The following is a 26938-nucleotide window of genomic DNA, read 5'->3' as shown; positions in this document are numbered from 1 at the left end:
TGGTGCCAACATGTTAATGGACATAGCTACACAGCACCTTCATCTCCACGGTCTTTGACAGCCACCTGTACCTAAATCGAGAAGTCTGTCTCCTGGGCGATTCCACTTCCAGCCTTCAAGCTGCTGATGCTCTGTGTACTGTAGCCGTCTGTCATGGAACACCACCCTTATGATGCTCTGTGAAACGAGGGAGGACAGTGAGCATTCCAGCCACTCTGGCTAAATGTAGAAGCATTTTTGGTTTTTTACTTCTTAAATAGTAATAGATGAGCATACAAAACCAGGTTCTGCTTTAAATGCTCCTTCTGTGAGGTTGAGCACCATAGCTCACACCTAAATGCCAGCACTTGAGAGGCTGAGGCAGGAGGACTGCTTCAAGTTTGAAGCCATCCTGGGTCACATAAACAGCTAGTTTCAAAGCCAATATAGGCTATACAGTGACATCTTAGTTCCAAAATAAGAGAAGAGAAATTCCACCTGTTTCTATTCTTGGATATCTAATTTATGATACACTTGCTTAGCTACCAAGAATTATAACTAAAAATTATGCACAAATTTAAAAGGTGTAATTTTTTTTTTTTTTTTTCCTGAGACAGGGTTTCTCTGTGTAACAGCCCTGGAACTCACTTTGTAGACCAGGCTGCCTTCGAACTCATGGAGATCTGCCTGAGCACTGGGATTAAAGGTATGCACCACCACTGTCTAATTAAAAGGTTTAATTTATAAAATAATTCAGTGTTGTAATAAAAAAAAAAATCAATGTACATGACCATGAAATTAGTGAGCAGGAATTAGATTTCTATGAGAAAATACCAGCTGCCTAAAAGAACTATGAAAGATGAAAAATATTCTAAATATAGATAGGTAAGCCCAGACAACAACAGTCAACTGTATTAATCTTAACATCGGCTGTAATGACTCAGACCTGAAATCCCAACAATCTCGAGGCTGAGGCAGGAGAGCTTAAGATTGATGTCAGCTGGGCTACATAGACGACTGTCTGAAAAACAAAAATACGCGCTAAGTTTCTCTAAAAAGACAGGCTGGTGAGGTGGCTTAGAGGATAAAGTACTTGCAGAGGACCAAAATTCAATCGTAGGAACCTACATAAAAGTGAGGAAAGAACTGACTCCATTAAAATTTCCCTCTAATTTCCACACACACACACTGTGGCATATACATACACATACAACTAAATTAAATAAATCAATAAATACTACAAAAGTGAACATTCTAGCTGGGCCTAGTATACAGGCCTATAATTGTAACTACTTAGAGGATCAGAATATGAGGCTAGCCTAGGCTATAGCGTGAGCACAAGACCATCCTCCAGAACTTGGTGAGTCCCTGTCTCCAATTTCAAACATATAAACAGTAGAGCCGGGCCGACAGCTCACATCCATAAGCCCAGCACTGCAGCACCACAGTACGTCTGCACTTGAGCTACATGATGAGTACCAGGCCACACAGGCCCACCAAATGTCCAAGGTGTTCATGTTGGCTCCTTACTTCATGGACTGCCAGTGTTGCCTGTTTCTTCACCTGAGTCAGTCTGATATATTGTTTCTGTGTGTTTAATTCAAAGAAGTTCAACAAATTAAATGATTAACCTTTCATACCAAATTACTCTGACAGGCATTTTAACTAGCTCCATGAAATAATTTTAAACACAACTCACCTATGTAACTAGCTATTTCTCAATCAGGGAACTGCCTTAAAAAGCCAATTTTCACTGATAAATGCCAAGTGTTTTAGAATTGATTTTCCCAGTGCTTTGATAGGAATTTAATTTGGCATTTGGTGTTGATTTCAAACTGTGTTACACTTTCCTCAGATCTTCAGTAGTCTTGGCTGATGACCTAAGCAAACATGAATTAGTAAACTGTATAACGCAGCACACACACAAGGAACTCAAGGGTATGAAGACAAGATATAGAGCTCAAGGGTTCCAGGACTTGCTCTTGTGGAAGACCCAAGTTCCATCCACACTCAGGCTCACAACCACCTGTAACTTTAGCTACCAGGGATCTTCTGGCTCCTGAGGGCTCTTACACACGCATTCACACACACTTAAAAAAAAATCTTTTAGAAACAGAGGAAAAGGGGAAGTAGGTGAAGTAAGACTGGAAAGTTGTTGGTACTGTTTTTGCTGACAGGAGAATCTATCATAAGAACTCAAGATAGACAAAACATTTTTCACGTAACAGGTATATGTGAATTCACAGTACCTCCTCTCTACTTCTGAGTATGTTCAAAGTTTACAATATAAAAGTTAAAAAGCCAGGCCTGACAGCGCAAGCCAGCAACTCTGCTCTTGAGAACTCTGAGGCAAGAGGACTGCAAGTTCAAGGTCTGTATGATCCTCACAGGGAGCTCAAGGCAGCTTGTTCAAACTGTTGTAAGATTAGAAGTTCAATGGAGTTGCAAATTGGCTCACTGATACAGAGTAATTGCTAAGTATTATGGGGTCCTAGGTTCAATTGTCAATACCAAAAAGAAAAACAAAAACCAAACAAAAAGTTCTTAACAGCTGGAGACATGGTTCAACAACTAAGTGCACTGGCCACTCTTCCAGAGGACCCGGGTTCAATTCCCAGCACCTACATGGCAACCCACAACTGTCTGTAACTCTAGTACCAGGGGATCCAACAACATCATACAAACATGCATGTAGGCAAAACACCAATGTACATAAAAAATTTTAAAAATTAAAAAGTTTTTAAGATGTTCTAACAACTTTGGGAATTGGAGATATGGCTCCATTGGTAGTGTTTCCTTAGTATGCATGAAGCTGTGGTCCAATCCTCTGCACCTACACACCCAGCACAGTGTTACTCACCCACCATCCTAGTATTTACAAGTGGAAGCAGGAAGACCAGAAATTCAAGGATGTCCTCAGACTACATGATGAATTTGAGACCAGCCTGGGCTACATGAGACCCTGTGCCAACACACATGCACACACACTTGAGCTCCACTTTTGGAGCCAGTTTTATAGGGCTCAACACAAGACACATCAAATACACTGTTAATTTTATTACAGAATCCATAACAAAACAAACCTTCAACCTTTTTATATTTGCCTATTTTTTGGTAAAAGCAGCATGCTAGTTATCAAATTTAACTTTCACAGTGACAGAAAAATACAGTCTTATCTCCTCTTTAAAAAATTATTACTGGTGCTAGGTGATGCACACCTTTAATCCCAGCACTCGGGAGGCAGAGGCAGGCAAATTTCTGTGAGTTTGAGGCCAGCCTGGTCTACAGAGTGAGTTCCAGGACAGCCAGGTCTATACAGTGAAGCCCCTTTTCAAACAAACAAATAACAACAAAACCAGTGAAAAAATTATTACTGGGAGTATCAGCAAACATGTATTTAGCCTGTGTGAGATCCCAGTTTGATCCCCACATTACAACAAACATCAGGGGAGCTGAGCTCCATGTAGCCTCCTGCTGACAGCGTAACTTTTATCTTCCCAAAAAGCCTATTCCAAAAATACACCGCTTCTAATGCTGTGGTGTCTATAACAAGCCCCAATACATAGGCAGATAGAGCTAGAAGGACTTACTCTCCATGACCCATGAATGAGAGTGTGTGTATTCCTTGTCTAAAGATCAATCTTTAAGGCTGACCAGACAAGGGCTATGTCTCTTATATATAGGATGCCTGACATCCTCATTTAGATATGTCAGTAGATAAACTGAAATTTCAAGTTATACTGAAGAAAAATTTTAAAAGTGAAACAAAAGGTTCCTAAAAGTTGTAAATTAATGTATTTCAAACTAAAGGTTCAAGCTGGCCAGATGGCTCAGCTGGTAAAAGTGCTTGTAGCACAAGCCTAACAACATAGGTTCAATGCCCAAAACCCAAATGATGTTGGAAGGGAAGAACAAACTTCCAAAAGTTATCCTCTACCTCCACATATAGCAGGTGCATACCTGTGCAGGAGTGTGTGCTCTCACATTCTCTTTCTCTCTCTCATAATAATAATGATAATGATAAAAATAAAAAATGAAACTGAAAAGGGTTTAGATGTGAAGATGGGTTTTACTCTGCATAATTAAACTCACTTTTCTACTGTTTCCTGGTTCCCAACAACTGTAACTTCCATGTCACACATGAGTAAGCAAAATACAGCTGAAAAAGCCCAAACTTCTAAAATAGTCATTTTTCTAAAGAGATATTTTAAATTTTTTTGTTTATGTTTTTTGAGACAGGGTTTCTCTGTGTAGTTTTGGTGCCTGTCCTGGATCGCACTCTGTAGCCCCAGCTGGCCTCGAACTCACGATCTGCCTGCCTCTGCCTCCCAAGTGCTGGGATTAAAGGTGTGTGCCACCACCGTCCGGCTAAAATTTTTATAAAGAAGCTTGCATCAATGGCTCAGAGTTTAAGGTACAACTTCCAAACCCCTGTGGTGGGAGCAGAGAGCCCTCCAGCCTCAAGTGTGCACACACAAAATATAAATACATATTAAAAAACAAACAAAAAATTTCTTGCATGACAAAAGCCACTTTTATTCAGTCACTACAGAATCCACTGAAACAGATTGTCCTTACCTTTACCAATTTTCCACTGATCTCAGGCATATCTCCCATTTTGCGATTATCCAGCATCCGAATTTCATAAGACTGGCCTAATTTAAAGAAATTATATATCAAAAACAATCCATGTAAAGAACATCACTGTATTCTACATAATTTAACTGTCCCTCAGAATATACAACTACATGAAATTAATTTTTCAGTGTGCCAGAGAAGCATATTCAAGTTGATCTTTCTCTTTTTTCCCTGAAAAATCACACCATTCTATCTTAATTACACATAGGAGATTGTCTGTCAATTTACTTTCTCTGGCCATTCTCAACTATTTTACTGCATATGTATCCAAGATTTAACTTTCTACTTTTCTGAATTATTAAATTTATTCCATGAAATCCATTTTATTTATTTGTTTGTTTATTTATTTATTTTGGTTTTTCTGTGTAGCTCTGGAAACTGTTCTGGAACTCATTTTGTAGACCAGGCTGGCCTTGAACTCAGAGATCCACCTGCCTCTGCCTCCTGAGTCCTGGGATTAAAGGCGTGCACCACCACCACCCAGCATAAGTTTTTTAATATGTTCAGAACTGCACAACTATCACTACCAATTTTAGAGCACTTTATTGTCTTAAACAGAAACCCCAACTCAGTAGCTATCAATTGCTATGCTCCTCTGTCCATCCTACTAAACCCCAGACAATTACTAATCCACCTTTTATCTCTAGGGACTTGCCTGTTACAGACATTTCATATAAACCAACACATAACATGTGGGGTTTCAGAGAATGCCTTCTTTCACTTTATGTATGCTTTGTCCTTTTGATGTAATGTTTCTCCTTCCGATTGCCAGATAATATTTTACTGCAAGAGCAGAACAAATTTTGTTCATCCATGCATTAAGTGATGTACATTTTGTGTTGTTTTCCAATTTGGGAGTGACAATAAATGGTACTATGAACATAGAAAATGTTGTTGTTGTTGTTTTTTTTTTTTTTTTTTTTGTAATGACCAAGACCAATTTTAACCTTAGAGACTCTCTGTGTTACTACATCCAAGTCACATTTGCCCATTGCTTCATTTGTGTACACACACACACAGTTTCTACACACTGGCCTAGAGCATTTAGAAAATTAGGAGGACTGGAGAGATAGATGGCTCAGTGTTTAGGAGCACTTACTGTTTTACCAAAAGATCTGAGTTTGATTCCCTGTACCCATGTTAGGTGCTTACAACCTTTTCTAGCTCCAGGGGCAAAAGCATTCATATCCACATTACCTACCCCTACAAAGACATACATATGCATACACCCAAATTAAAAAAAATACTACTCTGGGTTGTTATTAATAAAAATAATGGTGTACTTGGTATAAACCAAAGACTGTTTCTAGACCAGCTGAACTTGAGACTTTAACTACCAACACACTATCAATTCTGTGGGCCTACAGAAAGATAAGCAGTTCAATCTGTGGGTCATGACCTCCACAGGGGTCAAATATCAGATATTAACAGTACAACTCATAATAGTAGCAATGAAACAATTTTAAGGCTGGGGTCAGCACACGAGGAACTGTATTAAGGGGTTGCAGCATTAGGAAGGTTGAGAACTGCTGCTCTAGGTCATAGAATTATCAACAAAGGGTTATCAAAATATAGTCAAACCACTTGAAAACTGGTAAGAAAAAAAACAGCTGTGTAGAGTGTATTACTGAAATATTCCTTAATTTTTAAAATATTCCTTAAATTTGTCCATCATACTGAAAGATTAATAAAAAGCATAGATGTAGTTTTGAAAAACATATCATTACACATTAAAATTACACCGAGTCTCATAAGAACTTAGGAAATAAAAGTTTTGTGGTAGGTATCTGATTACTCCAAATGCTGAATAAAAAGCCAACCCTGGCAGGTGAAGCAAGACCGAGAGTCTCAGGCCAGCACAAGCTACACAGTGAGACACTGTCTTGAAAGAGTCAAGTGGGCAAGGAATGATTTCATACAATGGTCTAAATGGTCTCTTTAGAAAGCAGCCTGTATGCACTGGTCAATAAGTTAAGTTCCAGACCGTTGGACTCATAGTCTAACTAATCAAAGGGGAAAATACGAGAGGGGGACTATTTTAACTTGTATTCCCCACAAAGGGCTGCCTGCCCAATACTCAAGAAGTGCTCACAGAATCAACAAATGCCTGATATTCCCCAAGGTAAACATGAACAAATCAAAAGGACATGTGAGTTTAAAAAAAAGAAAGAAAGAAAAAGAAAATGCCAATTGAAGACCAAGAGAAGTCTGTGGTGATATTGTGTCCCCCAATATATTGTGCCCCCTTAATAAACTAACCTGGGGACAGAGAACAGAACAGCCACAATATTAAACATAGAGGTTAGGCAATGGGTAGCACACGCCTTTAATCCTAGCATTCCAGAGGCAGAGATCCATATGGATCTCTATGAGTTCAAAGTCACACTGGAAACAGCGAGGCATGATGACACACGTCTTTAATTCCAGGAAGTGATGGCAGGAGGCAGAAAGGTATATAAGGCTCGAGGACCAGGAACTAGAGCCTGGTTAAGCTTTTAGCAGCAGTTCAGCTGAGATCCATTCAGATGAGGACACAGAGGTTTCCAGTCTGAGGAAACAGGATCAGCTGAGGAACTGGCAAGGTGAGGTAGCTGTGGCTGGTTCTGTCTCTCTGATCTTTCGGTGTTCACCCCATACCTGGCTCTGAGTTTGTTTTTATTAATAAGACCTTTTAAGATTCATGCTACAGAAGTCAGACACCCTCCATGAGAGAAACCCAGACCCATGTTCACCTATCAGAGGGGTGTCAGCCCCTCAGTCTGAGTTGGCAAGGCCTGTCCTATTTGCTGATAGCAGGAGAGGTTGAAAGCAGAGGTCACTCACTGGAGGCACCATAAGGAAGAGCCTATGGGAGTTTCCTGCTTTTAGATGTAAACTGGGGGTGGGGAGGGAGAGGGAGAACTACTCCAGAGTTCTGATCAAGGAAGAGCAGCTGCCACCTCTTAATGTGGTGAAAACAGCAAGGAGCAGACCAGAGAAGACAAGACCTAAAGGGTCAGCTACCATGGGGCATCCACCATGATGAAGTTAGTTTCAAATCTGGAGCTACAGGAAGAGAAGGGGCTGCAGATGTTAGGAGGGCTTTTCAGGATACAGTGTGAGGTGCAGCCATTTCAACATGACCACTGAAGAAGACAGAGGGCTTCACCTCATGGAATCACCCAGGGAAAGCAGCTGATGAGAGGCGGACAAAAGCAGTGCTCATTGGACTCTCCTGGACAAAGGGAAAAACTGTCTCACTGGGATCACTTCATGATCCTCAGAAACACCAAGTCCTCAAGCTTGAGACAATAAGGAAGAGAAGGAATGGAGTCCTGGTGCTCCTGCTTTCTTTGGTTGATGTTTCCTGGTCCATCTAAGGAAGGGTCTGAAGCACACAGCTGACAACAGTTCTGTGTCTTCCCCCCCACAGATCAAAACATGCTGCTCATGGATAAAAGTAATTTATTCTCCCAAACCAGAAGTGGGCTTTAAAGGGTTCTGTGAACTGGACCTGGTGCCTTGTGCCTGTAATCTGGCACCTGAGAGGCAGAGGCAAGAGCTCCAGGCCAGCCTGTTTCAAATCCCAAAGGCAAGAATGTAGCTCAGAGATAAAGCACTTGCCCAGTCACACCCCAAGGCCACATATTCCATTCCAGGAACGCCCACTGGTGACCAGGTGACCAGGACTTCATAGGCTTTCCTTTCCATTTGTCTTCTTCTCTTCCATAGTTTGTTCAGCTCCATACATTTCAGTTCCAAATTCCACTCCTAACAAAGTATGAAGTGTATCAAATCAAACTGTAACAGCCAGTGAGATGATGGTTCTGTTCTTAACCTTACCTTCTGAATTTTTTAGAATATTTGTTTAGTTTTTATATGTTTGCTTATATGTATATATATCACCATGTGCATGCAGTGCCTGTAGAGGCCAGAAGATGCCATCAGATCCCCTGCAACTGTAGTTACAGATGGTTGTGAGCCACCATGTGAATTCTGCGAGCTGAACCTAGGTCCTGTACAAGAGCATTAAGTGCTCATAACCACTGAACCATCTCTCCAGCCCCTACCTTCTGAATCTACCTTCCACACTTTGGTATTTTTCTTCTTTTAGGGTTTAGTAACACAAGAACTGCCATGGTTGACAACTGCTAGCTCTGTGTGGTGGAGCACGCCTTTAACCCTAGCACTCAGGAGGCAGAGGCAGACTGATCTGAGTTCAAGGCCAGCCTGGTCTACTGAGCAAGTTTCAGGACAGCCAGGGCTACACAGAGAAACCCTGTCTCGACAAACAAACGAACCAAAAAACAAAAAAAACAAAAAAAAAGGGAAAGAAAACACAACTGCTACGCTGATATCCCTATTTACCTCTTGTTTTGAGTACTCAGACTCTAAATTGACCTTTCTCACATGGACTCCAAAGACAACACCCACATGGCTAAGTTTAAGCATATGTGTACGAGTGTTCTGTCTACTCATTTGACTAGTGTTCAAAGAGGCAAAAAGAATGCAATAGATTCTTTGGAACTGGAGTTACAAATGGTTGTAGGAGGGCATGTGGGGACTGGAAATGAATGCAGGTCCTTCCTCTGTAAGTGTATCAAGTATTTTTTTTAAAGATTTATTTATTATGTATACAGCCTGTGTGCCTGCAGGCCAGAAGAGGGCACCAGATCTCGTTACAGATGGTTGTGAGCCAGCATGTGGTTGCTGGGAATTGAACTCAGGACCTCTGGAAGAGCAGTCAGTGCTCTTAACCTCTGAGCCATCTCTCCAGCCCACATCAAGTATTTTTAAGGCTGGAAATCCTAGCATGTGGGAGACAGAGGCAGGCAGATTTCTGAGAATTTTAGGCCAGTTTTATCTATACAGTAAGTTTCATGCAAGTCAAGATTACAAATGAGACCCGATCTCAAAAAAAAAAAAAAAGAGGGGGGAGCAAGTGTTCTTACCTGTAGGCTACCTATGTTACCTACGTCTAGCCTCTTATTTCTACAGTCCTGACTTTTAGTGACCAAAATTAAACAAGAAAAAATCTAATAAGGATAAAATGAAAGTAACTAAAAACGGTTTTTTTCTAGAGTGTACAATATTTTAACAGAATTTTAAGTCAATAAATGTGCTATTATTTCCTAACGCCTAAGACCTCTTTGCTATGTAGCTGATACTGGTTAATTAACAGAGCAGTGTTTGAGAGGAACTGGGAGAAAGGTTCTCTTTTTTGCTTGCAGATGAGATGATGTCCCAGTGGCTACAAGGACCTAACCCAGAATGCAGCAAGGAAGAATGGGTCTCCTTCCAAAGACTAAGCTCCTTGGCAAAGGATGATTTATCCTAGTCAGACCCTGTTCAAAGGAGAACCAGTTACTCCAAGTTCAAAATCAGGGACCTAACTCTTCTTATAGATGGCTATATAGAGATAACCAGCCAAACACAAAGTTGTGGTTTTCAAACTCTGAACACCACCCCTCCCACCCAGCTAAGAATTCTTGATCCAATTTCTGCTACCTACATTACCTAGTTTCCCCTTTCTTTTGTTTTCTTCTTCCCATTATCCAATGGTGCAGTCCTAATGAACAGCTCCAAAGGCAGGTGAGCAGTGAGCCTCAGGGGAGCTGCTAGCAAACAGCAATCACAGCCTTAGCCTCTGAACACCTGCCAACTCTCCTCTGAAGGCTATCCTTCAACTGGTAGTGCTGGAGGGCTGGGGGTTGGAGCTCAGCAGTGGAGCACCTGCCCTGCATACACGAGGTCAGTGTTTGATCCCCAGCAATGCAGAAATACAAAGACAGAAAGACAGACAAACAGAAGTCAGGGAAAGCCCACTGATTTTCCCAAATATTTAAAGTTAAAAAAAAAAAAGTGAACCGTGGGGGGTCATGGTGGTGCACAGTTTAAATCCCAGCAACTAAGGCACAGGCAAGCAGATCTCTGTGAGTTCAATGCCAGCCAGGTCTACACAGTGAGTTCCAAGGATAGTCAGGGATATACAGTGAGACCCTGTCTCAAAAGAGAGGGGCACCTGTGTTTCCCAAGCCAGCAGCAGCCTCACCTCAATTTATCAGGAATACAAGTTCCTGGCAGTGTAGTGGTACACACCTTTAATCTCAGCACTTGGCAGGTAGACCTCTGTGAGTTCCAGGCCAGCCAGAGACTTTAATCTCAGAAGAAAAAAGAGGAGAGGAGGGAAGGGGAGAGATGGGGAAGGCAGAGGAGAGAGAAAAAGAAAAGCAAAGTTCCTGGGTCCTGTCCCAAACCTACAAGGAACCAGGACCTCACTCTCAGCCTCCCTGCAACTCTGAAACCACTCCCTTGTATGGAAGCCAAGTGCTTACTGGTCAGGACTCTTCCCATTGCATTCAGAACCTTCTCTTGGAACGAGGAAAAGCTCTTAGTGAGCCTGGTGTAGAGTACAGTACTTGCCTTACACATCTACAGCCCTGGGCTGGATCCCAAGCACACCAACAACAAACAAAGCAGCTCTTACTAAAATAGTCAAAAATTAACCACATTTTCCCTCAGTGCCTAAACAAATCTCAGGGTTCCATCCCTAACACCACACAGTCAACCAACAGAATAAAATAAGATTAAAATGAATATCCTTACCCTCACACTGTTTCTTTTGAAAATTTCAAGTCCCAAACAAATTACTAAATAAAATCATTCGAAAGTTAAATTTCTAATAACTGAACCCCAAAATAAGTACTATATATTAAAAGCAAAGTGAGAAGAGCACACATGCTACAGATAGGATTACTGTCTTAAGATAAAGAGCCTCATGATTCTAAACTCCCTATCAAGGGAAGTTACAAGTTAATCGTCCCACTCTTTTTTTTTTTGGAATCATGGTCTTACTGTATAGACCAGAGTAGACTCAAATTCAAGATCTGCCTGCCTTTACCTCCCAAGTACTGGGCTTAAAAGAATATGCCACCAGGCTCAGTTCCCTTCTACATCTTGTAATACTAATCATAAATATGAATCCTAAAACCTATTGTTCAATGAGTTAAAGATTCTATTTAGAGGCCAGGCAGTGGTAGTGTATGCCTTTAATCCCAGCACTTAGGAGGAAGAGGAAGGTGCATCTCTGAGTTCCAGACCAGCCTGGTCTACAGAGTGAGTTCTAGGACAGCCAGGGCTACACAGAGAAACATTGTCTTAAAAAACAAAAACAAAACAAAGGATTGCATTTAGTGACAAAGAACCACAACGTACATGAAAATGTTGTTCATGTACAACACTGTTGGCTCACAGAAAACATCCTACAGATTTTGCTAAGCTTGTACAATGTAAGAACCTACCTTTTAATTGTTACTAGCACTGTAAGTTACAATACCAAAACATTTTAAGATTTGTGTACACTTTAACATGCTATATGAGGAACCATACTAACCTTGGTTCAAGTAAGTGAGGGTCTCATCATGCAGTTTCACGGCTGGTGAAGTCGCAGCACACATCACATACTGAAATGGGGGGTGCTTGGCCTCACCATCCAAAGAAAGGCTGGAATCTTCTTGCTTGAAAATGGGCAATGCCAATACATCACTGAAAAACAACATTAAAACTTATCTTTCTTCATGTTTCAGGTACTTGAAAGCATGTAAACATAGTTCAGGGGTCATCATCATCCATCCAGTGCTCAAGATGGAACCCAAAGCTTTGCATATGCTAGACAGTCAATGAATTATTTCATTTAAAATTTAAGATAAGCTAGATGGTAGTGATGAACCACTTGGGAGGAAGAGGCAGGAGGATCTCTGTGAGTTCCAGGCCATCCTGGACAGCCAGGACTGTTACACAGAGAAACTCTGTCTGAAAAAAAAAAAAATGTAAGAGCCAGATGGTGGTGATACATGCACACCTTGAGCCCAGCCTGGTCTACAGAGCTAGTTCCAGGACAACCAAAGCTGCATACACAAAGAAACCCTGTCTTGAAAACCACTCCCCACAAAAATAAATCCCAAAAAAAGTTAAGATAAATGTTTTGTAGAATAAAACCACTATTAATGCTAATCTGGTTTATCTAAAAGATACTACAAGTCACTCATTTTTCTAATGATAGCTCATTAGGAACACTGTAAAGTAATAGCTAACGCTGGGCATGGGCATGTAGCTCAGGGGAGAATATTTGCCTATCATATAAGGACCCTAGGCTTAATCCCCAACACCACCACAAACAACAAAAAATTAGCTAGAATTTTTTTCTTTTAAAACAGTAAACTTAAGTCAAGCAGTCAGTGGTGGTGCACGCCTTTAATCCCAGCACTCGGGAGGCAGAGGCAGAGGCAGAGGCAGAGGCAGAGGCAGAGGCAGGTGGATCTCTGTGAGGTCAAGGCCAGCCTAGGCTACAGAGTGAGTTCCAGGAAAGGCTCCAAAGCTACATAGAGAAACCCTGTCTCGAAAAACAAAAACAAAAAAATCATTAAACTTGCCAGGTATAGTGGTACAGGTCTTTACTTCCAACATCCAGGAGGTAAAGGCAGGTGAATCTCTGTGAGTTCAAGACCAGCCTAGTTTAGGTAGCAAATCCTAGATTTGCAAAAGTTACATAGTGAGACCCTCTCAAAATAAACAAAACAGTAAACTCTGGTTGAGGATATAGCACAGATGGTAGAATCTGGGCCCCATGAGACCCTGCCCTAATTAAAAACAAAACAAACAAACAAAAAAAACCCTTCAGATTACCTTTAAAAAAGAAAAAGCAAATCCAGAATGCCTAACTACCTGTTTTGAAAGGCAGAAACTGAGACTACTGCCAAAAGACAGGTCACACTAGCATCATGGAGCTACAAAGAAGCATTGAATAAAATAAAAATGGTGTTTAACAAATGCTCTCCCAAGAGGCCTGTACAGCTGAAAACAAAGCTTTCGTCTAGTTCAAAACAAAACAGCAAACTGGCAGCAGAAACAGTGGCTACTTTCTCCAGGAATAACCTGCATCCAGGGGTCTTCTGGGGATGTCTGCACCTGTCAGCTTTGTGCGCATGGCTGGCTGGCTCTGCGTGTGTTTAACAGCATCACGGAGTAGTGATAGTCATCTTTTAACAGTGTACAATACCATTATTTTTGGTATACTGACAGAGTCATGCAACCATCACCAGAATCCAATTCCAGAACACTTTCCGCTTCAAAAAGAAAGTTCTTATCACTGTAATCTCAGCTCTTGGGAGATTCAATAGTTTGAGGCCAGTGTGGATTATACAGTCAGTGAGATTTTCTTTTCTTTTCTTCTTTTTCTGAGACAGGGTTTCTCTGTGTAGCCTTGACTGTCCTAGAATTCAATCTGTAGACCAGGCTGGCCTCAAACTCACAGAGATCCTCCTGCCTCTGTCTCCTAAGAGCTGGGATTAAAGGCCAATGAGATTTTGCTTTAAAAAAAAAAAAAAAAAGAAGGCTAGGAATGTAATTAAGTCAGTAGAATGTCTCAAAAAATGGTGGAGGTTGTGGCTCAATTGTAGAATACTTGCCTAGCATGTGCAAGGCCCTGGGTTCAATCCCTGGTAAAAGATAAGGGGAGAGTAGAACGGAATATTAGTGACCCCAACACTGAAGCAAGATCAACCCAATTTGATGATGGTCTGGACAGTGAGACCATATATCCCAAAAGAAAAAGATGGGACTGGAGAGATGCCCAGTGGTTAAGAGTACTTCTGGTTCTTATAGAGGACCAGGGTTTGGTTCCCAGCATTCAGAGTGGCTGATTGCTGTCACACTCCTTCTGTGACTCTCTTTTACTTACACACACACACACACACACACACACACACACACACACACGCGCGCACACACACACGCGCGCACACACACACACGTACATGGGGTAGGGGAGGGAAAGGAAGAGAGAGAAATAATATATTTTTTTTTAATTTAAAAAAGAAAATGAGGGTTGGGGTTTAGCTCAGTGGTAGAGCGCTTGCCTAGCAAGAGCAAGGCCCTGGGTTCAATCCTCAGCTTGAAAAAAAAGAAAGAAAGAAAGAGAGTGACAAAGTTCCAATCAACACAGCAAACGTCAGAAATTAGGTCATTTTATTCCTCTAAACCCTCCATCAGCTTGCTTTCAACCAGGGTCCTAACAAAATCATGCAAAGCCTAGCCCACGGTGTATCTCATCCTTACCAAATCCTGACCACACTGACCTCCCAACATGACCTTTTCAGGGCTATTTGCTGGCTCTGCCCTTCTACAGGATGTCCAAGTAGCTTACTTGATATGAGTATTATAAGAGGCTTCCAAACACTCCCCCATTACTCTTGCTAATACAGAGCTCTGATAAGTTTGTGCCCTCCTAGCATAATCACACCCAAAGTTGTTTCTTTACTGTCATCTAATCAAAGCAGCCATATTTACTGAATCAATAAAACACTTAATAATTCAGGATTTCCTATGTTAACCCATATGAAAGTGCTAACACTCAGTGCACTGTCTTTGTAATCTCACAAATGAAGAGTCTTTTGAGTATTAAAGACAGACTCTTTTTACATTTATTTATTTGTATTTTATGTGTATGGGTGTTTTGCCTGCAGGAATGTCTGTGTACCATGTGCATGTCTGGTGCCCACAGAGGCCAGAAGAGGGCATTATGTCCCCGAAACTGGAGTTACAGGTAGTTATGAACCACCATGTGGGTTCTAGAAATGGAACTTGGATCCTCTGAAAGAGCAGTCAGGGTATTTAACCCTTGAGCCATTTCTTCATCTCAGGACAGATTATTTTGCATAGCCACAAAATGCATAAAACCAGATAAAACTCTTAATAAGAAAAACTGAACCATCTATACTGTTCGCACTAAAGTTGTGACTTTACAACCTTAACAAAGCTGAGCACAGTGTGCATGCCTGCCACCTCAACAGAGACAGGGTCAGAAATTCAAAGTTATCCTTAGTTACATGTGGAAATGAAAACCAGCTTGGGGTACAGGAGACTGTACCTCACAAAACAAAGAAATATGCTGGGTGTGGTGGTAAACACCTAGAACTCTAGTACTAGAGGCATCAGAAATTCAAAGCCAGACTTGGCTATATAGTGAATTCGAGTTTGGCCTGAGCTGTATAAGACCTTATCTCAAGAAAAAAAGGAAAGAAAAGGAAAAGAAAGGAAAAGGAAAGGAAAAAGGGAAGGGAAGGGAGGAAGGCAGACAGACAGACAGACAAGAGAAGAAGAGAAAGCCCCAAGAAACTTGATAAAATGACCATAAGAAGAACTGTAAGGATTCCTAAATATCTAGCAGTACACGATGCTTTCCAGGATGACTGGGCCCAGCATGCACTGAGTGTCGTGTCTGCTTTCATAGCTTTGAACACAACTATAGTGATGGGGTAGTTTTCAAAAACAAGCTAAAATGTGATGCCTTCTTAGAGAGAAAGTAGCAAGTAAATAATGAAACATATTTGGAAGGTGAAATTCTAAAGAATTCGAAAGGCAAAGGGCTGGCTAAATGACTCATGCAGGAAAGGCTCTTGTTACATAAGCATGGTGACCAGTTTAGTACCCAGGACCCACATGGAAAGAAAAGACAGGGCCAACCCCAACAAGCTGTCCTTTGACTTTCTCATGTGTGCTGTGGTATACATATGTATACATACATTCACACACATAGTAATAAAATGTAATACTTTTCAAAATTCAAAAGAATAAAACCAAGATGGAAACTAACATGGAGACCTGAACTAACAGAATAGTCTATACGCCAACTCTGCCCCACTCAGAACAAGAAAGCAGACACCTGAGGCAGATGTCCAAGACCAAGACTACTGAGAGTCAAGAACAGCAAAACAGTGAGTGCTCTATAATATCACATATATTATACACATATATGTCCAGAGGTTGTGGTGCATGCCTTTAATCCTAGCACTTGGGAAGCAGAGGCAGGTGGATCTCTGAGCTTGAGGCCAGCAAAGTCTACAGAGAGAGTTCTAGGGCGGCTAGAGCTATACAGAGAAAATCACATATATTCTTAACTTTAAAAAAAGAAAGAATTTATTTAGTGTGCATGTATACATGTACATGCATGAATTTCATATGCCGCACATTGACAAAGGAGCTCAAAGAACTCAGTAGAGTGCTGGATCCTCTACATCTCGAAATATGAGTAGGTGGTTGCAAGCCACAATGCAGGTCTTGGGAAATGAACCTTGGTCATTCATCTACAGAAGCAGCCTCAACATACATTCTTCTTACAAGGACTTAAGAGCTAACTATCTTGTACAAAAAGAGGCTAAAATACAAGCAAAGTTCAGAAACTCTGAGCAAACCTGGAATGCAAAATAGCTTTTACCAGGGGTTGAGGATTTAGCTCAGTGGTAAAGTGCTTGCCTAGCAAGCACAAGGCCCTGGGTTTGATCCTCAGCTCAAAAAAAAAAAGCTTTACCAAAGGCTGCCTTTCCAGTTTGAAGATAGAATCAGAGAGCTACGTTATTATTTTGGCTACATTATGGGTCTAGAATGAGCCCCTCCTCAAATGAACTGGACAGGAAAGAGTCTAAGAGCATGGAGAAGTAGAGCAAGCTTCTACAAGGATGCCAGTCACATTGATTTCTCCAGATGATCCAAGAAACTGCTAAATGTGGATTCAAGGTGGCTCTAGCCAGGCAGGAAGGCCTCTCAGAGTTTGACAAGCTAATGAAAGACACAGGCATCACTGTTCCATGTAATTCCACAATGCCAAGATTCAAAAATACCAAGTATAAAAGGACAAACAAGACTCTAGGAATAAGAACCCAAAGCAAAAAAACGACAGATGGCTTAACAGCCAGTCTCAGACTCCTGTCTGCAGTACCCAGCACTTTTCGGGTCTCTGCTGCAGAGAACAGAGGCCTCACAACCCTCATAGGAGACTTCCTACTAACCGGAATCTTGTTAGTTTGCATGCGTAGTGAAGCACCGTGGGAGATTTTAGAGTGGGGCAGGGAAAGGCAAGGCAGGTAACACAGCTAGATGCTGAGCCAGCAGGAGCCAAGGGCACCACAGTCCTTCCCCAGCCCTCTACTGTGGAAGGTTTCACTAAGCTCCCTGCTACAAACTCAATGGCTTCCATTTTCCTAATCGGATACAGAAATGATTCAGACTTCAGACACTAGAATTATCAGACCCAAATTCTGAAATCATGCTTACCTAGTTTGAAGAAGTCTAGATAGACCTGCAAGGAACAAGAGACTTTCAAGGTGAGCAAACACATAGAATTCCAGAACAGAAAATTAAGATGAGCCAAATGAAGACCTCGGGCTGAATGGCAGCTCCGACTGTGACTGGCAAGTCCAGGAAATGGAATGGGAGAAAGGAGGTATCCAGAAGACAGCAGGGGAGTGGAAATAGAGGGGAGCAGGGGAGAAAGACTGCAGTGGGTTGTCCTCGTCGTTGTTGGGGGAGGGGACATCGAGACAGGGTCTCACTATGTAGTCCTGGCTGTCCTGGAACTCACTCTGTAGATCAGGCTGGCCTCAGAGATCCGCCTGCCTTAGCTTCTGAGTGCTGCCCTTAAAGGCGCGTACCCCACCTGGCCAAGCCTGCAGATCACCACCTAGTTTCTAGTAGCAGCAAGAGTGCTGCAGCTGGACACAGAAGAAGCATCCTGAGGCTGGGAAGCCATCTAGGAAAGTGTGGGGGTAGGGAGGGCAGGAGCAAGGGCAAAAGGTCACTAACTACTGAGCAGCTTGGAGCTAAGACTCAACTAGAACTGTGAGCCAAGCACAACTAGGGTACTCTCAGTATTCCATGTGCCTGAAAAAGTACACGTACAGACATTCTTGCAAAATTTTCACTGAAAAAGAGCTAAAACCTCAAATCTAGAATTCATTCTGGGTGAATTTTACGAAACATTTTTGTCTTTTTAAAAAATAATTGGTCTTTTATTTTACGGGCATTAGTGTTTGCCTGCATGGATGTCTGTGTAAGGGTGTTGGATCCCTGGAAACTGGAATTACAGACAGTTGTAGACTGCCATGTGGGTGCTGGGAATTGACCTAGGTCCTCTGGAATGAGCAGCCACTGCTCTTAACAACTAAGTCATCTCTCCAACCCCCATTTTTTCCTGTCTTGAGAGATGGTTTCATGTAACTCAGGATAGCCTGGAATTCACTCAGTAGCTCTAAGAATGGTCCTGAACAACCAATCCTCCTGCCTCCACTTCTAAGTACTAGGATTTCAGGTGTGTGCCATCATGCCTGGCTTCAACCTTTGAATAGTTAATTCCACATGAGCTATAGCTCTAAGAAAAATGAACAAAGGGCAGTGAAACTGCTCATCTGGTAGAAGCACTTGTTGGCAAGCCGGGACCCACAAGGTAGAATGAAAAAGAATGGAATTCTACAAGTTAGCCTTTAACCTCCACATGTGTGATGTGCCAAGTACACACAACACATATTCTGTCTCTCTCTGTCTCTCTCTCTGTCCCCCCCCCCCCTCTCTCTCTCTCACACACACACACACACACACACACACACACACTTTTTCATAAAATGAAATAAGAAGAGGGCTAAAGAGATGGCTTATGGTCAAGAACTTGTTGCTCTTAAAGAGAACCTGGGTTTCATTCCCAGCATCCACATGATGGCATACACCATCTGTAACCTCAGTTGCAGGAAATCTGATAATACCTTCTTCTGGCCCCCTTGGGCACGAGGCACAAACACGGTGCACATACATACATACATGCAGGCAAACATTCACACACATATAAAATAAAATAAAACCTTTAAAATATTTTTTAAGAGAATAGAAAGCTAAATAAACCAATCTTGTCTCAGGATGGAGACAAACAATTTAGGAGACTTTAGAGTTTAAAATTAAAATTTAGAATATAGAATTCTCTATAAAGTCAGTAAGATAACTAAGGATTCCTGCTTTTGGTATCTCTAGCCAAGATTTCATTGAAACCCTAGACATCTCACAAAGAGGGAGACAGAAAGAAATATAAGAAGTACAGTCACCATTTAAAGACACAATCTAGCTGTGCAGAAAACCTGAGCTCTTCCACATTCCTAGAATGAATAAAATGACCAGAATGACAACAAGCAAGGTGGGGGAGCACAACAACAGCAGCAGAAGTCCTAACCAAGTCATGTGCCTCTACACAAGAACTGCACAAGTTTTAGGCCAGCCTGAGCTACATAGTGAATTTGAGGCCAGCATGGGCTACGGCATGGCCTATATAAGGAAACCTCACTCAAAAAACAACACAAAACAACGAAAAGCGCAGGATTCTCAGTCCACTTTCCTCCTGTTGAAATCCTACTCTTCTATGTAGAGACTGTTCAATTACTATCAGCAGGATGTTTAAGAAGGTGACGGAGCCGGCAGTGGTGGTGCACGCCTTTGATCCCAGCACTCAGGAGGCAGAGCCAGGTGGATCTCTGTGAGTTCGAGGCCAGCCTGGTCTACAGAGTGAGTTCCAGGACAGGTGCAAAGCTACACAGAGAAACCCTGTCTCGGGGAAAAAAAAGGTGACAGAAAGGACCAGAGTCAATCCTAGTCTGAACCTGCAAACCTTAGCCGTCACTCGTTACTTAGCTGTAGAACACTCTACAGGCTTCTCTAGGGCCCTAATAAGTGGTGAAGTTGAGGGACAGATCTTACAAGTGTGTGAGACAAGAACAGACATCATTTTAACCTGAAAAGGTATGGTGACTCAGATCTAGATGCAGAACAGAAATGGTCTCCACATTAACACCATGAAGACTGGCAAGAGGACTCAGCAGGTAAAGGGGCTTGCTGACAGGCCTAACAACCTGAGTTCTAGTCCTGACACACCTGGTGGAAGGAGAGCACCCACTCCCAAAAGCTGTTTTCTGACCTTTACATCAAGCACACCCTGGGGTATGCACAAACACAATAAATAAATGTGATTTAAAATTTAACAAAGCAAGCCCATCATTCAAGGCAAAAAAAGTTGACAGTATGTTGCAGTAATAAAGTCTGAGCCTCCACCATGTGCTGGAGAGCCGTCTATATTAAAGAATACAACTTCTTGATACTGTGTAACTTAAAAGTGTCAAAATGTAACTGGCTATAGCAGCAAACTCCTATAACCTAGCACTCTGAGGCCTGAGGATAAAGAGTTCCAGCCAAAAGGGCTACATAAATAGACTGCCTCAAAACAAGAAACCAAAAAAGCAAAACCAGAAAAGTACTGAAATGTTATGGTTTTGGATTCTACACACCAGCTGAGTTTTAGGAGACTATCACTAGACAATTCAGTGGGGAAAAGCATTTGCTGCCAATCCTGGCAACCTGAGTTTAATCTGCAGCGTCTATACATCTATACAGTAAAAGGAGACAACTGACCAAAGCAAGCTGTCATCCATTTCCACCCTAGAACTGTGGTTCTCCCCCACCCCACACACACAATAAATAAAGTTCTAAAATGTAACTTATTTTATGTGTATGGATGTTTTATCTGCATATGCTTGTGACCCACATGCAAGTCTGGCGCTGGTAGAGGCCAGGAGAGGGCTGTGGATCCGGAGACTGGAGTTGTCATATAGATGGTTAGAGGTGAACCTGAGTCCTCTGGAAGAACAGCTAGTGAGTGCTCTTAATCACTGAACCATCTCTCCAAGCTAGTAAGTTTTTTAAAAAGTAATCTACCACTTGTCAAATGTTGATATGTTCAAAGAATAATATCCACAACAATCTGAAAAAGCTATGTACATAAACTAAATTAAGTACTTCTCTTTGTGAGGCTAATTTTCTTCATTTGTATTAGATAAGCAAGCTGGGTTGTGGTGCCACAAGACTTTGATCCCAGCACTGGGGGGAGGCAGAGACAAATGGATCTCTGTTAGTTTGAGGCCAGCCTGGTCTACAAAATGAGTTCCCAATCAGCCAGAGCTGTTATATAGAGAAACCCTGTCTTGAAAAACCAACCAATCAATCCAAACAACAACAACAACAAAAACCAACCAAACAAACAAAAAAGTATCAGATAAGCAAATTCAAGGGGAAAAGCTAAGTTTTACAAAATAGAAAATAAGAAATTTCATTCTTATGGCTAACTTTTCCATTTTGCAAAATAGCTTTTAGTAAAATAATAATAATAATAATACAAAGTGGTTTGTGGCTATAAATTAATAAGGGTTTTCTGTCTCTCTCTCTCTCTTTCTTTCTTTCTTCTTTCTTTTGTCTCATCATGTATCTCAAGATAGTCTAGAACTTGCTATGTAGCCCAGAACAGCCTTGAATTTCTGATGTTTCTACCTACAATATTCCTAAGTGATGTATGTAACACTATACCCGGTTTTAGGCAGTGCTGGGGACTGAACCCAGGGCTTCATGCATGCTAGGCAAGCATTCTACCAATTCAGTCAGCTCCACTCCCATCCTGGAACTGATATTGTAATAAAAAAAAATTAAGATTTATATATGGCTTGGCTCACTTTAAAGGGAATCTGCACAGCTAGCTTACAAGTCTGGCTGCAGAACACATACCTGCAAAATGAGAACCAGACCCCTCCCTCAGAAAAAGAGAAGCAAAGGAATACCAGAAATTTGCCTAAATATGTCCCTAATACCATCAGCCTACATTATTTAATAAAACACATATAAGGCCACAGATCTGAGGAAAAAAAAACAAAAACACCACAATTCTCCAGTTTTTTTCAAGTTACTGTCCACAAAAGCTATGGAAATGCTGGGTGGTGGTGGCGCACACCTTTGATCATCCCAGCACTCAGGAGGCAGAGCCAGGCAGATCTCTGTGAGTTCAAGGCCAGCCTGGGCTACAGAGCGACATCCAGGGCAGGCATCAAAGCTACACAGAAAAACCCTGTCTGGGGGTGAGGGGAGCTGTAGAAACTACCCCCTAAAATAGGTTTTAAGAATGAAATTGCAGCCAGGCATGGTAGCATATGCCTTTAATCCCGGAGGTAGGCTGATCTCTGGGAGTTTGAGGGCAGCCTGGTCTAGACAGTGAGTTCCAGAACAACCAGGGCTACACAGAGAAATCTTGTCTCAAAAAAACCAAAAATGAAAAAAGAATAAAGAATAATATTGCAGTACTGGGAATGCAGAAGCTGATCAAGTTTGAGACCAGTCTGGGCTACACTGTAAGCTCCAAAACAGTCTTTTAAAAAAAAGTCTAAAAAAGGTAGAAAGGGCAGTAGATACAGCTCAATTGGTAGCGTGCTTGGCTAGTACCATGCAAAAAGACCTGGGTACAATCCTAGCACCATACAGACCAGGATGTGGTTCACACCTATAATCAAGCACTCTGGAAGTGGAGGCAGGATGACCAGAAGTTCAAAATTCTCAGCTACTCGGTGAGTTCAAGGCCAGCCTGGGCTAAATAAGATTCTTTCTCAGAATGAATGAATGAATGGATGGAGAAGAGAAACAAAAAGTTCTAATACTTTGCCTAAACTGGTTATGGTGGTTTATTCCTATGATCCCAGCACTTAGGAATCTATCCAAGGCAAACCTAGGCTACATGGTGAGCTCCTGGACAACTTGGACTGCACAGTGAGACCTTGTCTCAAAAAGAAAAGAAAAAAAGAAGAAAAAAAAAGACCTTCCCTAGTAAACGCTAATGGGTTAATGTCTTTCTATACACTGCGAATATGTGCTGCTCTGATTGGCTGATAAATAAAACACTGGCCAGTAGCTAGGCAGGAAGTATAGGCAGGACAAACAAAAAAGGAGAACTCTGGGAAGGCTGGAAGGCTGAGTCAGAAGACTCCCGCTGTACAGGGAGCAGCATGTAATGACACAAGGTAAAGCCATGGACAACATATAGATTAACAGAAATGGGCTGAGTATTAAGTGTAAGAGCTAGTCAGTAGTTAGCCTGAGCTAATGACCGAGCAGTTATAATAATTAATATAAGCCTCTGTGTGTTTACATGGGTCTGAGTGGACTTTACTTGGGCTGCAGACCAGGTGGTACACAGGAAAACTTTCAGTTACAAAACTCAAGGTCTTTGGTTCAATTCCCAGAGCCATAAAGTTAAGAGACAGAATGAATTTTATTTTAGGACTCCCACAAATACAGTGTGAAGAAAAATGGAAAATGGCTTACACTCAGTTAAAAAGAAAAGAGCACAAGGGTGCCATCAACATGTATGTGACAAAGGATAACTTACAAAAGTCAGTTTTCTCCTTCTATCATGTGTGTTCTAGGGCTAGATCGCATGTCTGCCAGCTTGGCGGCAAATGCCTTTGCCTGCTGAGTCATCTCTGCAGCCCACCAAACCAAATTTTATCAAGATTTTTCCAGTAAGTTCAAGTATACTTCTTAAGTGCTGTGCGTGTGCGCGCGCGCCGAGAGAGAGAGGGGGGGGGGAGGGAGAGAGGAAATAGGTACCCAGGCTGGACTCAAACTCAGATGATCTTCCTGCCGCAGCCTCCCAAGTGCTGAAGTTACAGATGTGAGCCACCACCTCAGGCTTACTTTTTGAGCTTAATAGGTGAGAACAAATGACAAAAAGGAAAGGCTTGCTTTCTATCAGATTCCTATGCAGAACAAGCAGGCTGCTCAAGATAAATGGGGAACGATACAGCAAACCAAGGGAGGGAGGCCTATGGAAGATTAATGCCTCTCCGACTTTCTCCTGTCAGCTCACTTTCACAATGTCTTACATGAAGATTGTTTTGTTTTTGTTTTTGTTTTTTGAGACAGGGTTTCTCTGTGTAGCTTTGCTCCTGTCCTGGATCTCACTCTGTAGATGAGGCTGGCCTCAAACTCACAGAGATCTGCCTGCCTCTGCCTCCCAAGTCCCGGCATACATGAAGATTTTAAATCAAGGGTCTTGAAGGCATAAGAGGCAAACTCCTCTTGATTTCTCAGAACCCAGTTGAATATGAAAAATAAACAAGGCCCCTCACAAACTGCTATTGACTCTCAGATACATTGGGAATTTTAGACTAAATGACACCGCCATTCCACTAAAGGGAACAGTTTTCCCAGTGTAGTGTCACTAATGAGAACACAAAGATGTACCAACTTCAAGAATAATATCAAGGGAAGAATATCCTAAGAATTGACTTCCTCTTCAGAGAAATAACAAAAAACACAAGTTAGCCAGTTGGCAAAATCACCAAAAGTTAAAAAACAAACAAACAAACTAGCACAGTTCACAGAAGACCCTAGAAAGAAGTCAAGCTCTAGAAACCGCCAATAAGCAAGCTTTTCTGCAGCCCCGTCCCACTGAAAAAACGAGGAGACACATGTGCTCTCCAGTGGCCAAGGGCACACTCACTGGAGGAGGGGTCCACAGGAAAGCCTCCTCTTCAGTATACCTCTCTAGGTGATCCGAGACTTTCAGTAGCTCAGTTTCCTCAACAACCAAGACAGCTGTTCTAGAAAACAATCCACCCCATTGAAAGCCCTCAAGTTACACAACTGGAGAGAAAGGAGGTGCCAAGTTTAGGGAGTCGAGCAGAGACCAAACCAGGGTTAGATGCGAGTGACTTAATTCTCAGCTTAGCATGCTCTCCATCGCTCCTTCCCATGGGCCAAGAAACCTCCCCACTGTTCTGAGAGTATTGTGTGGGGCAGAGCCAAGCCAAGTTGCTTCAGGGATGAGTTTCTCCAGACCAGTTCCGACCCAGGTCATTTCTCATGGGGTATTAACGTTCCTGTCCTCCCCTGGGCGACAGGGAGACTAAGAGAGCTTCTAGAAGCTGCACTGCGCTGCACTGCACACACCAGGAATTTTCTGAAAACAGAATATTATACTTAATTCACATCAGTTTCAAAGACCACTCCGTTTTTTACTTCACTGGATGAACCATAACCTACACAAGTCATATTCCAATATCAAAACAAAGAGCTTCCGGGGCCACAAAGAAGTCAACTCTTTCAGGATCAGGCAAAGACATACTTGGCTCCTATCGGTTTCAACCTCTCCCAATTACTCAAAGTGGAACAGCTGCTGGTGCAGACAGCGGGGACTAAACTATTGTTTGTGGCACCATCTTAAAGCCCTCTGCAAGAGGAAACAGCCTGAGGGGTGTCACTTAGAGGCCGAAGAAACCGAGTCAAGGGCCCAGCTCCACTTTCACACAATCAGGAGACTACACGGCAGGTCCCCACGCTCGCCGACCCTCGGGGCTACTTTCATTCACAACGTAACTTACTAATATAATGTCTAGTGGCTGAAATGCAAAGGCCACCCTGAAAGGCACGGTAGGAAAGGCTACCGTGTTTTCCCACTACAAGCGGTGCCTTCTGTACAGCCTATCGCAGCTAAAAAAGACTCGGAAATCCGTTGGAAAGGAAGTCTCCCTAGCCCCTCTGACCCAATCTCAACAGCTAGTGCACCTTCCCTGGGCTGAAGCGGCGGGGTCCACCTCCAGGCGCCCCCGTCGGGCTCCGAGGCCACGGAGCCACGCGGCAGGACCCCGACCCCGTGGCCCAGGCCCCACCGGGCGCCCCTTACTTACCTCATGCTGTAGGCGCCGGCGCCCAGCTCCTGCCCGATGCCGGACAGGCTGGAGTCGAAGTCGTGCACCAGCCCGGACTCGATCACCTCGTCCATCTTGAGCACCCAGGCCATCTTCCAGCCTCGCCGCCGCCCCGCGCAGCGCGGCCTCCGGGTCCGGGGCGAAGGCGCCCGAGCTTCGCGGGCGCGTCCTGAGGGAGGGCGCGGGTGAAGCCTCCGGCAGCGCGGCGAGTGGTCACCAGCGGCGGCCCGAGACGCGGCCGAGACGAGAGCGGCCGAGGCCCAGCTGTCAGGGCACAGCGCGCCGGCCAGCAGCTGCAGCGGGAGCGACCGGGCCGCGGGCCGCGCCGCCCTCCCGCGGCCGCCGGCCCAGCGCCTCATGCGGCCGCCCGCCCCCGGCGCCGCTCCCGGGGCCGCCGCCCGCCCCGCTCCACAGCCCCGGCTCGCATCCTCCCGGCACGCCCGTCACCCACACCCGGGCCGCGCCCCCCCGGCCCTCTGCCCGCCCGCCCAGGCTCCAGCGCCCCTTCGCCCCGGCCAACCCCGCCGCCGCCGCTCCGCCGGCCCGGACGCAGCTTCGAGGCGACTCCAGCTCCAGCTCGCTCGCCGCTTCCGCCTCCTCCTCCGGCCCCGCCCCGGCCCCGCCCCCGCGGCCGCTCCCCTCCCAGGCCCGCCCCGCGCGGCCCCGCGCCTCTCAGCCGCACAAGCGCCTGGGCCGAGCGGAGATGCCCGGCCCCCACGGCCTCGCTGCCTGGCGGCGGAAGAGGCGTGACCAGAGGGGCGGCTCGGCTGACTGACAGGTCTTCTGGGCAGTCACGGCGAAGCGGCGGGACTTGACTCCCGTGAGCCTCTGCGCACTCGGCTGAGCCACCAATCAAAATGTTCTTCCCGTCGGGAGGACTCCGGGACTAAATTGGCTGCCATAAGAAAGAGCTCATTGGCTCTCACTGGAGGAAGTGGTTCCGGATCTAC

The 26938-nt window shown here is 43.5% G+C and overlaps 1 protein-coding gene across 4 annotated transcripts in view; it reads right to left on the bottom strand.

Moving 5' to 3' along the window:
* Positions 1 to 26587, bottom strand: part of Ubp1 (upstream binding protein 1) — a 49367-nt gene extending 22780 nt beyond the window's left edge. For 2 of the 4 annotated variants that reach the window (XM_036192581.1, XM_036192582.1), the window contains exons 1-4: positions 25968 to 26370; positions 11990 to 12141; positions 4558 to 4634; positions 72 to 177 (exon numbers count right to left, since the gene is read on the bottom strand). In XM_036192581.1, coding sequence (XP_036048474.1) covers positions 72 to 177; positions 4558 to 4634; positions 11990 to 12141; positions 25968 to 26347 — 715 coding nt within the window. In that variant the 5' untranslated portion in view covers positions 26348 to 26370. Of the gene's footprint in view, positions 1 to 71; positions 178 to 4557; positions 4635 to 11989; positions 12142 to 25967; positions 26372 to 26508 lie in introns of those variants that run through there. The other 2 variants (XM_036192585.1, XM_036192584.1) reach the window with 2 other exon arrangements.
* Between the last annotated feature and the right edge of the window lie 351 nt (positions 26588 to 26938).

Source organism: Onychomys torridus, chromosome 7, assembly GCF_903995425.1.
Source record: "Onychomys torridus chromosome 7, mOncTor1.1, whole genome shotgun sequence".
In the NCBI taxonomy this organism is placed as follows: domain Eukaryota; kingdom Metazoa; phylum Chordata; class Mammalia; order Rodentia; family Cricetidae; genus Onychomys; species Onychomys torridus.
The sequence above is the reverse complement of the archived record's forward strand: the minus strand, read 5'-3'. Positions and strand labels throughout refer to the sequence as shown.